The 13,737-nt window shown below is 63.7% G+C and overlaps 1 protein-coding gene across 9 annotated transcripts in view; it reads right to left on the reverse strand.

Moving 5' to 3' along the window:
* Positions 1-13,737, reverse strand: part of NFATC1 (nuclear factor of activated T cells 1) — a 111,877-nt gene that overhangs the window by 44,961 nt on the left and 53,179 nt on the right. For all 9 annotated transcript variants that reach the window (XM_070049841.1, XM_070049835.1, XM_070049834.1 and 6 more), the window contains exons 7-8: positions 8,639-8,694; positions 4,865-4,997 (exon numbers count right to left, since the gene is read on the reverse strand). In XM_070049841.1, coding sequence (XP_069905942.1) covers positions 4,865-4,997; positions 8,639-8,694 — 189 coding nt within the window. The remainder of the gene's footprint in view (positions 1-4,864; positions 4,998-8,638; positions 8,695-13,737) is intronic.

Consider the following 13,737-nt stretch of genomic DNA (forward strand, 5'->3'; position numbering starts at 1 on the left):
CGGGGCTGGTTCGCTCCAAGCACAAACCGTCCCCTGGGAAGGTGGCAGCCGAGGGGCTGTGCCCAGCACACACAGAGAGATGTGCAAACCAGAGAACGGGTGCAGGCTCTGGGCTGAGCCAGCAGAAGCTGAGTGTGGGTTGGCGCTAGGCATCCGGAGGACTGCGGCTGGCCGGGCAGTGCACGCGCAGGCTGCTGGCCACAGTGCATCCACAGGACACTGCTGTTGCGGCCTTGGGCACACACACGCCAGCCAGGCCTCCTGAGATCAGAGCCTCAATCGACAAGCTGCCCGTTGGGGCTCAGGCCTGGGCCCCTGGCCTGGCTGCAGGCCCGCGGTGTCACCAGCACGCCCCCAGCAGCCCTGTGCTCCATCGAGCCTGAGCCCAGCACCCCTTCTGTGGGCCTCCCCTCTGGCACTATGATTTCCGGACCCAACGGCATGAACCACACTGAAACCCAGGCCCCTGCCTGCCCCTCCAGGTGGAGGCGGATTCCAGGCGCGGGGCTCACCGGCAGCCGCCGGGGGTGGAGTTGGCTCCTCTCCGTGAAGTTCGACTCCTGCCTCACTGCTGTTCAACCTGAGGGATCTGCAGGCCAGCACCCGCCTCTCTCCTGGCCCCTCAGGCACAGGTGGGTCTCATCACAGCAGGGCAGTGTGTCCTGCGGAGGGTCTGGCCATGCAGGGGACCTCCCAACACAGGCCACGCTCGCTCACACAGGGGCCAGGAGATACAGCGGCAGCACCGAGCCCGCAGGGGGATGCAGCCCTTGCAGGCGGGCGACTGGCACCAGTCAGACAACAGAGCTGAGCCTGGCGGACCCAAGAGCATGCGGCACCCACGGCTCTGTCCTGGGACCCAGAGCAAGCAGCACCCACTGCTCCGTCCTACGACCCAAGAGCATGCGGCACCCACTGCTCCGTCCTGGGACCCAGAGCAAGCAGCACCCACTGCTCCGTCCTGGGACCCAAGAGCGTGCAGCACCCACTGCTCTGTCCTACGACCCAAGAGCGTGCGGCACCCACTGCTCCGTCCTGGGACCCAAGAGCGTGCAGCACCCACTGCTCTGTCCTACGACCCAAGAGCATGCGGCACCCACGGCTCTGTCCTGGGACCCAAGAGCGTGCAGCACCCACTGCTCCGTCCTGGGACCCAGAGCAAGCAGCACCCACTGCTCTGTCCTACGACCCAAGAGCGTGCAGCACCCACGGCTCCGTCCTGGGACACAAAGCAAACAGCACCCACGGCTCCGTCCTAGGACACAAAGCAAACAGCACCCACTGCTCCGTCCTAGGACACAAAGCAAACAGTACCCACGGCTCCGTCCTAGGACCCAAGAGCAGGGCCGGTGCCGCGGCTCACTAGGCTAATCCTCCGCCTTGTGGCACCGGCACACCGGGTTCTAGTCCCGGTCGGGGCGCCAGAGTCTGTCCTGGTTGCCCCTCTTCCAGGCCAGCTCTCTGCTGTGGCCCGGGAGTGCAGTGGAGGATGGCCCAAGTGCTTGGGCCCTGCACCCCATGGGAGACCAGGAGAAGTACCTGGCTCCTGCCATTGGATCAGCGCAGTGAGCCGGCCGCGGTGGCCATTGGAGGGTGAACCAATGGCAAAAAGGAAGACCTTTCTCTCTGTCTCTCTCTCTCACTGTCCACTCTGCCTGTCAAAAAAAAAAAAAAAAAAGACCCAAGAGCATGCGGCACCCACTGCTCCGTCCTGGGAAGCACTGGCTGCACGCCAAGCTCTGATCACAGCTGGGCTGCTTCTGTAAAGAGCCCCAGGCCCTGCCCGACTTGAGCCAGGGAGCAGCTGCCTCCAGGGGCCCCAGGCCACGTGGATGCCATCACCTAACCAAATGAGACTGGCGCACCCGAATCCTGACGCAGAGCCGGGCCTGGCCCTGGAGATCCTTACTTCAAGACAGGGCTCCTGGCCCCACACCACGGCCACACAGCTCCTTCTTCCTCCCAAGGACAATGCAGGCACAGGCACAAGGCATCCACCACCGAGAAGCCTAGACAGCTCTGGGGGGAGGAAGACACCCCTCCATGGCTGTGACCTGGGGCGCTGGGGGGGGTGGAGAGACCCCCCCACAGCTGTGCACCTGGGGCTCTGGGGGGAGAGGGAATCCCTTCCACAGCTGTGACCTGAGGCTCTGGTGGGGGTGGAGAGACCCCCCCACAGCTGTGCACCTGGGGCTCTGGGGGGAGAGGGAATCCCCCCCACAGCTGTGCACCTGAGGCTCTGGTGGGGGTGGAGAGACCCCCCCCCACAGCTGTGCACCTGGGGCTCTGGGGGGGTGACTCCCCCACAGCTGTGTACCTGGGGCTCTGGGGGGGTGACTCCCCCACAGCTGTGCACCTGGGACTCTGGGGGGGTGACTCCCCCACAGCTGTGCACCTGGGGCTCTGGGGGGGTGACTCCCCCACAGCTGTGCACCTGGGGCTCTGGGGGGGTGACCCCCCACAGCTGTGCACCTGGAGCTCTGGGGGGGTGACTCCCCCACAGCTGTGCACCTGGGGCTCCGGGGGGAGACTCCCCCACAGCTGTGCACCTGGGGCTCTGGGGGGGTGACCCCCCACAGCTGTGCACCTGGGGCTCTGGGGGGGTGACTCCCCCACAGCTGTGCACCTGGGGCTCTGGGGGGGTGACTCCCCCACAGCTGTGCACCTGGGGCTCTGGGGGGGTGACTCCCCCACAGCTGTGCACCGGTGCTCACCTCCACAGGTGCAGGGGCTGCACACACGCGTTTCTCTGGCCGCACATGCTCCCTGTAGGGGTCCCAGCAGCAGGGGTAGCTGCTCCCACTGAGCACCGGGCCCCTGGGACAGGCTGAATGGAAGCCCACTGACCTTCCAGGCCCATCACAGACCCCAGGCCACACAGCCTGCCCCGGGGAGTGTGCTGCCTTCAGAAGGAGGGGCTGGGCAGGGGCCCCGTGTCCCGGGGCGGGCTCCCTGTGGCCTCCGGCCTGGCCTTCAGTGATGCAGGTGCGAGAAGCTGCAGGCCAGCGCTGTCCCTGCCCCACAAGCAACCCAAGGCCGCCTGGTTTACGTGAGACGGGCAGGGAAGCTTCCTCACCCGGTCCCAAAGGAAAGCCTGAAGGAGACTTGATCGTGCCCGATGCTGAACCCCATGGGGGTTCGGGCGGGTTTGCCCCCCCCCACTGCTGCCCTGGGCCGCCTGAGCCGTGGGAAGGGGCACAGGGGTGGCGCCTGCAGTGAGCAGACCCTGCAGCTGCCACAGGCTGGCCCCCTACAGAAGAGGGGTGCAGGTGCGTGCAGGTAAACTGTGCTGCCCCACGCCAAGGTCTGCGGAGAAGAACCACGCAGAACGCAGCAACGCTCTCCCAGCAAGCGTGGTCGGCTGTCCCGGCACAGCAGTCAGCTCTACCAAGGGCACAGCCAAGGGTCACCTCACCAGGGGCAGTGCCAAGCCCAGGCGCAAACGCTCCATTGGCAGTGCCCGGCCCTCGGCCCAGGCTGTGGGTGCACACCTCGGGTCCACTTGCCGGCCATTCCTGTATCCTCAAGATCACACTCGGACAGCCTGCAGGCAGTAGTGGGACGCAGTCCCACGAGGCCTGGGGTCACTGCCGGAGGAGCTCAGTGTCGTGAGGCAGGAAGGGGATCGCGGCTCCCGGGACCAAGCTGAGGCGGGGGACGTGCTGCTGTGTGGAGCAGGCTGGGGCCATGGGCAGCAGTGTGCCGGGGTACACGGGGCCTCGGGCCCTGGGCGTGCAACAGAGGGAGGGCGTGCTGGGGCAGACACAGGGGCGCTGAGCTGGCTCCCTGATCTGGGGCACCCCGGCCTCCTGCCTGCAAAGGGCACGCACGGGACATGCACAGGCCACGCCCGCCTCTGACGCTAAGGTTCAGTGCTGCGTAAAGCAGCGGCAGGGCAGGGGCCACGGAGTGCGAGCAGACGAGGACAACCATCGTCCGCGCTGTTCTTGGTGCTGCTTCACAACATGCTTTTTCTTTAGAAAGTCTACGTTTTCCCTAAAATAGTCAATTCTTGGTCAACCACACTCCAAGTTTCATTAGGACACAACTATTCTATTTCCAAAACCTTGTTAACTGCTCTGTTCCTCATTCCAAGAACCTCGGGGGTTCCTGAGACCACACGGCTGATGCCGCCGCGCCTCCCCCGGCAGCAGGTCCCTGCCCTGCACTCCTGCAACTCTGCAACAGAACCCGGCACGCGCCTAATTGGACAGTTAATCCTCAGAGTCTCATGCCAGCGTGGATATTCCAAGACGTTCTTATTAACTGGTCTACAGTAAATGAAAACTGAAACCTTCAAAATACAATCTTGATTTTATTGACATAACAACGTAGCTGATTTTGCAGTTAGCTTTGGTATAAAATTTCCCTCTTGACATGACACAGGTTGGGTTCTAGGACAGGCACGAGAACGGAGGATGCACAGGAAACTAAGGATGGCGCCGACGCCTGTGCTCCGTACCTCCCCGGAAGCCAGGACCCTAGGGCCCCCCTTCCGTCTGAGCGAAAAGGACCTGCCCCGAGAGACGTGTGACGGGCAGGGCAGGGAGGAGGGTGCTCAGCCCAACAGCACAGGGTCACGCTGACGGCACTGCAGAGGCCACGGCTGCCTGCCGTCCCCCCTTACCCTACAGACTCTACACCTGCACCAGGTCTCGGCCTCTGACAGTGCGACGGACAGGGCGCACCCCTGCGACCACGGCCCAGCAGGGGAGTGGAGGCCAGGGCAGGCCTCACAAGCTGGCCTCTCCCGAGGAGGCGGTCTTCCTCTCGGGACAACGTGCACCACACCCGTGCTGCCCACGGCCACACCACCCCGCAGAGCAAGCCCGCGCCTGGCTCACAGCCAGAAAGACGGAGTTACCCGAGGCGGGAAGGTAGGTGAAGTGCTGGAACTGGCTTCTCTTCCGCTTGCCGTTGCACACGTAGAAGCTGACCTGCACCGGGCTGGTGATTCTCTGGTTGCGGAAGGGCGGGATCTCCACCACCAAGGAGTGCTGGGGAGACACGGCAGACAGGAGGCAGTGAGCCCCCACCATCCCGGCCACAGCTGCAGCGGCCCCTGAAGGCGCTCGGGGCAGCCACCAGGCCACTGAGAAGGGCTGGGCCCTCTGCCCTGAGCCCCGGAGACTCTGGGACCGAAGGCCGGGCTGCCTGGCACCCCGGGGCCCGGGGTGGGCTTTCACAGCAGACGGCTGCTGCCCTGGCACGAGGCTGGCTGTGCCGTCCACCGCGGCTCGGTGGCCAGCAGGAAATGCATGGAAAGCACGGCCGTGTGCTGGAGCACCTGTGAGGCCCCAGGGCAGCTGGGTACTGACACTGGCTCTAGCACGGGGGCTGTGACCTTGGCCCAACAGCCGGCGCAGACCCCAGCTCCACCGCAGCACTGGCACCACACTCAGGCTGGGAGCGCGGGACGCGTGCGGCGGCCGCTGTGGCCTCATCGCATTGTAAAAGTGAAACCCCGCAGCGTTTTCACAGCAACCTTGCTCTCCCAAGTGCTCATCTGTGCCGGGCTGGCACCGCACGTGAAGATCGCGGGCGGGGGCGGGGCCGGGGGCGCCCAGGCCCCAGCTGCCTGTCTGCTCGAACCAGGCGCGAGGGGCGGGGCAGGTGTCCCTCACATGCCTGCAACCCGTGTGATTTCAGCCTAACAAGCAGGGAAAACATGTGAAGAGAATCCATTGTCTCACTTCTTTGTTAGTGTGATTAGCTGTAGCTTATTTCCCAGTTTCACAGTGAAATTGACTGAACGTGGTAATGAAATTTTAGAACATCAGACACAGAGAACTGTTGAGAACTTTAGGTCCAAGCCGGTTCAGGAGGGGGAGGCACAGCTGGGCACCCACAGACCCCTGGACCCAGCACAAGCTCCACCCCCGGGGCCGCACCTGCTCCTGGCAAACTATTCTGTCATTAACCTCACTTCCTCTGGCGCCCTCCTCAGTGTCTCAGAAAGATCGGGGTGATCCGGAAGATTCAGAGCCAACGCACACATGGACACTGGAGGCCACAGTGCAGGACAGCCGGCCCCACGAAGGGGGGGGGCGGTGTCACTGGAGCTGCGTGCGTCTGACCCAGAGCACTGGCACCCTCTGAGCCAGTTCCACGGAAGGAGACGTGGCAGGCGGCGCTGGCCCCTGGCCGCCACTGTGGAGCTGGTCTTCACAGAGGAAATGAAGAGAGCAAGGACCTTGCTCAGGCTGACTGTGAACGTGAGTGAGTTAGGAAGGACAGCGGTGTGCGGTCGGGCCCCTGGGGCCAGGCTTGTGAATGCCAGGGACCCGAGGGCCACGCCCCGTGTGGGCACAGGCCGGGGCACATCAGCCTTCTCAGCACACAAAGGACACAAGTTCCGTCTCCGCTGGAGCCTGCTTCTCAGACACGCAGGGGAGGAAGAGCTACGGAAGGAGTGTGGCAGGAAATACAGGAAATGCTGGCCACAGAGCAGCGAGCTCCCAGGTGCACTGGCACAGCCCTGCAACACACCTCAGTGTCACTGTGAGAAAGTCCATTGTCTTAATTAAGCTCACACACTTAGTTACAGACCATTCGTAAGCTGCCTGCACACACAACCATCTTGTTTAAAAGCGTCTCCGGGGTGAGCACTGCGGGCAGCGGGCTGAGCCGCTGTTGCGACGCCAGCATGCCTCGTCAGAGCACTGGTTCGAATCCGATCCAGCTCCCTGCTACTGCTCCTGGGAAGGCAGTGGAGGGCCCACGCGGGAGTCCCACATGGCTTTCCTGGATCCAGGTTTCAGCCTGGCCCAGCCCTGGCCATTTAGGGAGTGAACCAGTGGATGAAGATCTCTCCCTTCCTTCCCCATCACTCTTTCAAGTAAATAAGTCAATCCTATTTAAAAAGAAAAAAATGACATCTGCAACATGGTGCACTTGTACCCACGTGTGTATCCTGCCCTGGGGCCACTCAGGGGGGCAAGAAAGTCAGCTGAGTGGAAGCTGGGGGCTGCAGAGGACCCTGGGGGCAGGCAGGGGCTTGTGCACCTGCTGCTGTGGGGTGTGCATCACACAGCAGAGGACTCTGAGACAGAGCTGCAGCGAGAACAGGGAGGGTGGCAGGCCCGAGACCAGCGGGCAGCCGGGCAGGGTGGGCAGGCCCGAGACCAGCGGGCAGATGCTGGGATGCCCGGAGAGCCTCCCCCACCAGGACACACAGACTGAGACGGCTCGGTAAGGCCAGCTCCCTGCCCTGTTCTGATGCCCCTCCCGCTGCGGAAGGGCAAGGTAAGAGCCCAGCCCTCTGTCCTTAGGAAGTCTTGGAACCACAGCACCTCCGCTTACGCTGTGTGGTGGCACGTGCAGACGATGTGACAGGCCACCCAGACACCTCCATGGTCGGCAGAGTGAGCATGGAGCTTGGGGAATTCTGAATTTCTTAAAACAGCACTTGCTAGCCCTGATGTTATATTAACCTAAAGTTCCTATCACTTTTCTGAGACTCAAAGAATTAAACAGTGGATGGAAATGCGACTGTGACGACCCTTCACCCATCAGTGCTCTGAGCACAGCAAACACAGACGGAGACCCCGCTGTCGGCTGACTCCTGGAGACAGGAGGATGCACCTCTGCGATGCCAGCTGGGGCGGCGGAGAGGCAACACTGACTTCAGACAAGCAGTCTCCGGGCCAGGCCTCCGGCTCGGCATCTCATGAGAGTGCCTGGTCAAGCCCCGGCTCTGGCTCCAGACTCCAGCCCTGGGAGGAAACAGGTGACGACCAGGGTGCTTGGGCCCCGGCATGGGGCCCAAAGAACATGTATGAGGATGTAGATGATTTAAACAGGCGCTATATGCTGTCCTGGTATGGGCACAGGTGCTTGTGAAACGGCAAGAAGATCTCCATAAAGAAGTAAATTTTGACCTGAAATCTGGAATATTTTTACTTATTTTTTTTTGACAGGCAGAGTTAGACAGTGAGAGAGAGAGAGAGAGACATAGAGAAAGGTCTTCCTTCCGTTGGTTCACCCCCCAAATGGCTGCTATGGTGGGTGCGCTGCGCCGATCCAAAGCCAGGAGCCAGGCTGGGAGACCAGGCGGAGTTCCTGGCTCCTGGCTTTGGCCTGGCCCAGCCCTGGTTGTGGCGGGCATCTGGGGAGTGGACCAGCGGATGGAAGAGCTCTGCCTGCACTGCAGTCTCTCCACCTTTCAGATAAAGATCTAAAAATAGTCTGTAAAATCAGCCAATGGTAGAAACGGTCATCACTGTCAGGCACTGGGATGCTGTGTGACGCGGCGTGTGCAGCACACCTTGTGACACACGCCACGTGCACACACGGAGCCGCAGCGCCTCAGCCTCTGGCTTCAGCGGCTCCAGTGGCCTCCCTGCCCTCGGTCCCGGGCTCCTGGAGGGGTGACGCTCGCTCACTGCCGGCCTCTCCAGCTGAAGTCTGCTCGTGGGCAGCCAGTGCTGGGCACCCATGTGGGAGGCTGGGAACACGTGGCCTCTGTGGGCAGCCACCATGGGGGACCAGGGATGGGAGCACAGCCGGCGCCACGTGCTCCCTGGCAGCAGAGGCTGAGGCCCTGCCCAGCATCCTCTCTGTCCTGAGTGCACAGTGCTCGGCTTCCCTGACCTCTGACCGGGGCCCGTGCACCATGGAGGGCAGGCAGGGTACTCACCGGCTGGCACAGGTCTCTGTCGGTTTTGGCTTCCATCTCCCAGACATGGTGGCCATCTGGAAGGCAGGGCAGGGCGAGGCTGTTACTTTGTGAGTGGAGGGCACCCCGACTCCTCCCCCGTGACCCAGGCCCAGGGCCCCAGACAGTGGGGAGGGGATGAACTCTCTCCGGAAAGACGGCTGGCCCTCCAGGCTGGGACAGCCACGGGCCCAGCCTGCAATGCTGGGCACTGCAAACCTGGTAGGGCCCAAAGACCTGTGCCGGGGGCTCCTTCCACCCCAACCCCACACACAGCGGGAGGTGTGCGGCCTCCGAGTGCAGCCCTGGCTCTAGGTCCCGTCCCCAGGATATGACAGAAGCAGCCAGAGCGACCCTAATAGGCCTCACTCAAGGCCCGGCCCCGGCCCCGCTCAGGGGAATGGCCTGGGGCACGAGGAAAGCCTTTCTTGACCACTCACTGCCGCATCAGGACCCAGAAGTGCAAAACTTGAGGGATTTTTAACCCTAGCCCAGCGGGCTCCCAGATGAAAGGCTGCCGCGGGCTCTGCGCCTTCGAGGCCCTCCCCGGCCAGCCGGCTCCTCGGGACTCGGGGACTCATCTGGGGGCCTCTTCCCTCCTCCAGCGTGCAGGAAGTGCCCAGGCGCAGCTGCGGGCCGCGCACGCGGGTCTGCATGCTCACACTCGGGCCTGACTGCTGAGCCCGGCAGGACCCCCCTTCCTCTCCCTGCGCTGGGCGGGCAGCAGCCGGGGGTCACATGGGGGCTCCCAGCCTCAGCCGCACCAGACAAACCCACTTGGGGACAAAGCACGTCTCGACCAGAGGGGTGGCCCCGTCCCTCTTCCATGGAAAACAGCCGCTCACTCACGAGGCAGCACGCTCTCGGGCTCTGGGGAAGGAGCACGGGGAGTCCCGGGGCTCCCTTGTGCCTGCGGCCCCGCGGTGCAATCCAGACAGGTCCACACCACCGCCGGGCCCCTCCCTGCCCGTGTTTACAGACGTCAAACTGCCCTTCACATGACCAAGTCTCTATTTTCTTTCAAAGCAACTTGTGAGTTTTCCTAGGACAAGGCCTGACTCTGCCCCACCCCTGCGTGACCGGCTGTGGTGTCGCCACCTGCCTGGCCGGGCCCCGCCTGGCTGCAGTCACACTAGAGTCTCACTAAGAAAGCGACTGAGAAGGGGGGCCTCGGCCAGCACCCGGAAGCAGCTCACTTGCGAGTCACACGCTCCGGCAGGGGGCGCTGCTGTGTCCAGGTGTGGACTGGGGCTGGACAACAAGGCACGGAGCAGAGTGCGGGGCCCGGGGGAGGAGCTGCGAGCGCCGCCAGTCCTGGAGAGCCCACCGCCGCAGCCTGGCGTGGCGACCACAAAGCACACGGGCCTCTCGTGCCTGAGAAGCACAGAGAAGCGACAGAGACGTGAGGCAGAGGCGACCACGCAGCTCCCTGGACCCAGGGCACCTGCCAGCCGGGCGACGGGCGCCCTCGGACACCGGCCCTGTCCCCGCACACAGCCCAGGGCACAGGCCTTTCGCTCTTCCATTTCTGCTCAAGACCACGAACCAGCTGCTGTCCTTTACGTCAGAAACACATGGGGCGGGCACTGTGGCGTAGTGTGCGACGCCCCGGCCTGCTGCGTCGGCATCCCGCGTGGGTGCCGGCTTGAGCCCCGGTGTTCCACTTCCGACCCAGCTCCCTGCTAACACGCCTAGGAAGGAAGTAGATGAAGGCCCAAGTCCTTGGGCTCCTGCACCTGTGTGGGAGACCTGGAAGAAGCTCCAGGCTCCTGGCTTCGGTCTGGCCCAGCCCCGGCCATTGTGGCCATTTGGGGAGTGAACCAGCGGATGGACGACTCCTGTCTCTCTGTGTCTCGGCAGGCACAGCGGCTGCTCGCGCTCCTTGTTTTAGAAGTTGCAGGTGGTCCCCTGCCCTCGGGCGACCCTGGGGAGCAGCAACGCGCAGGCAGGCCGAGGCCTCTCCCCAGCGGAGCCCACGTGCAGGCCGAGGCCTCCAGCAGGAGGGAGCGGTCAGCGCTGAAAGGGCCTTTGTGCCTCAGCCTTATCAGCAGCTCCCAGGTTCTCAGTCCGGAGTAAAATGTTCCAAACCATCAGGGGATTCCCTGCGGCTGAGTCATCGGAAAGGCTTCCCCGCCACGCCCGCTGCCTGGCCCGCAGGCCCCGCAGGCGCGCTGGGCTGACACATTGTTTCCGAGCAGGAAGCAAGAGCCACCTCGGAGCCGCCAGCTTTCCTGAGACTGCTTCTCGTCCTGCTGGGGCCGGCCGCCAGGGCTCAGGGCTCAGCCCTCCCGGGTGCCTGAGTCCCTGTCGGGCTCTCCCACCGGGGGAGGGGCGGGCCCAGGCCCGCGAGGTCACTGGGTTAATGAGCGGGAGCTGCAGGGGTGGCACAGTCACACAGAGGGCACAGGGGACTGGGGGCCTGGCCCAGGCCCAGAGGCATGGCAGCCTTTGGGGCACGTTGTCCGCTGTGACCAGGAGGGCAGACGCGCAGGCACTGCAGAGCTGCCTGTCTGCGGTGCAGTGACCAGGGAGACCCTCAGGGTGTCAGCGAGGGAGGCTCCGCAGCGGGTGAGCAGGAGGCGGCAGCCCCTCGTTCGGGACAGCGAGCGGCCCTGTCCTCTCCGACTCCCGCACGGTGCTGCACTGCAAGGGAACCGGCCCTCTGGGATTAGCCCGGCTGGCACTTGGACACTGACACTGTGCCACCCCCTCCTGAACATGCCCACCAGAGATGGATCGAGGTGGCCGGCGCTATGGTGGAGCGGGGACACTGCTGCCTGCAGTGCCGGCATCCCATATGGGCACCGGTTCAAGTCCCGGCTGCTCCACTTCCAGTCCAGCTCTCTGCTATGGCCTGGAAAAGCAGTAGAAGATGGCCCAAGTGCTTGGACCCCCGTACCCACGTGGGAGACCCAGAAAGAAGCTCCAGGCTCCTGGCTTCAGATTGGTGCAGCTCCATCCACTGTAGCCATTTAGGGAGCAAAACAGCAGATGGAAGACCTCCCCTCACCCCCACCTGTAGGTAACTCTGCCTTTCAAATAAATAAATAAATCTTAAAAAAAAAAAAAAGAGAGATAGAATGGCCACCACATTGTTAAGGCAGCTAGGTGGAGATGAGACAAAGAGCTCCACCCAGCACTATCCCAAATAAGGGTGCCAGGAGAGGAGCGACAGAGGGACATGTGCAAGACACCACGACCACCCTGGGGGGCAGCAGCTCCCCTCCCGGCATGTGCCCACCAGAGGTGGACACTAATCCACCCAGAAACCTGTCAGGAGTGCCCACGGCAGTTGCACACACGACAGCAGCACCGGGGAGCTGCCCACGCCCAGCGCTGTCCAGTGGACAAAGGAATGTGGCCGGCACACAAGGGGACACTGCTCAGCTGTAGAAAGGACAGACACCTGCTCACAGAGGAACCTTGAGGAGGCTGTGTGAGGGATGGGCATGGCACACAGGGGCCAGTGCCCAGACCACAGCACGGGCTCGGCGGGCTGGGGAGGGGCTGCTCGGGGTGCAGGCTTCTGTGCGGAGGGGGTCCACAGCGCAGACACACGTGCCTGCCGGGACTGTGGGCCAGCACTCAGTGCAGCTGCCGTGGGCCTAGCACACCTGTGGGGCAGGGGCGCACGCCTGTGGGGCAGGGCCTAGCACGCCTGTGGGGCAGGGCCTAGCACGCCTGTGGGGCAGGGGCGCACGCCTAGCTCCTCTGTGCAGGAAGCCACTGCTGCTCCACCTAGAAGGGAGGCTGGTGTGTGGCGATGCCTTCGGCACGCCCACTCCTCAGCCCCAGGGCTGAGCTGGGAGGAGCTGGACCATCGCAGAGCGGCTCACAGGTGACACCTCTCTGGCCCTGGCCCCTGCCACACGTTGGGCCACTCCCCCTACGCAGGGGAAAGGCAAAGGCAACCCGGCAGGCCCTGCCTTGCTCCCACCCCACAGGTCCCCACGCCAGCGGAGAAGAGCTTCCAAGGGTCACGGGGTCAATGTGCTCCCCCCACCCCGACACCTGACCAGCAGCTACAACCTGCGCTCTCTGCGGGCGGCTCTGAGTCCAGAGGCCAGTCCTCAGCCAGTCAGCACTGAGTTCCCCAGCACCTGGCTGTGGCCACGGCCCTGGGCGGCTCTGAGTCCAGAGGCCAGTCCTCAGCCAGTCAGCACTGAGTTCCCCAGCACCTGGCTGTGGCCACGGCCCTGGGCGGCTCTGAGTCCAGAGGCCAGTCCTCAGCCAGTCAGCACTGAGTTCCCCAGCACCTGGCTGTGGCCACGGCCCTGGGCGGCTCTGAGTCCAGAGGCCAGTCCTCAGCCAGTCAGCACTGAGTTCCCCAGCACCTGGCTGTGGCCACGGCCCTGGGCGGCTCTGAGTCCAGAGGCCAGTCCTCAGCCAGTCAGCACTGAGTTCCCCAGCACCTGGCTGTGGCCACGGCCCTGGGCGGCTCTGAGTCCAGAGGCCAGTCCTCAGCCAGTCAGCACTGAGTTCCCCAGCACCTGGCTGTGGCCACGGCCCTGGGCACCGGGAGGTGTCAGGGTGGCACCTGCTGGCTCCGAGCCCTGTGCTGGCTGGGCAGCACCAGGGAAGGTCCCATGGGATGGGCTCCATCACAGCTAAAACTCCAAGTTCATCTCCTCCTGAGACACGTGCAACTTATAGTCTAAGCTGGGGACTGCGCACCAGTCCTTCACCCGGGGCCATTAAGAACACGGCCCCCTTGCCCACGGCTGTCCCCACACCAGAGTGAGCAGAGCTCCATCCAGCCCCACAGCCACGCGCTGCTGGCCCGGCCTGAGCCCCGCCTGACCAGATCAGCACCGTGGTATTTTTATTCCATGACGAATGCTGCCGTGTGTGAGCGAGGCTCATGGCACTGCAGCCCTGCTGAGCACCAGGGAAATGCAAGGAGGATGCTTTCCGACACACTAAGCCGTAGTTTCAGGCTGAGTGGCTCCACGTCCGTGGCACTGACACCTGGTGAGTGCACAGGAAGCGTCCAGAAACCCTCGAGGGAGCAGGTGACTGCGTGCAGGCCCCCCACGTGAGTGGCAGTCCCCCAGCAGAGCAGGTGAAACACAGCCCACTCT

The sequence above is a fragment of the Oryctolagus cuniculus genome, chromosome 10, assembly GCF_964237555.1.
Source record: "Oryctolagus cuniculus chromosome 10, mOryCun1.1, whole genome shotgun sequence".
NCBI lineage: Eukaryota > Metazoa > Chordata > Mammalia > Lagomorpha > Leporidae > Oryctolagus > Oryctolagus cuniculus.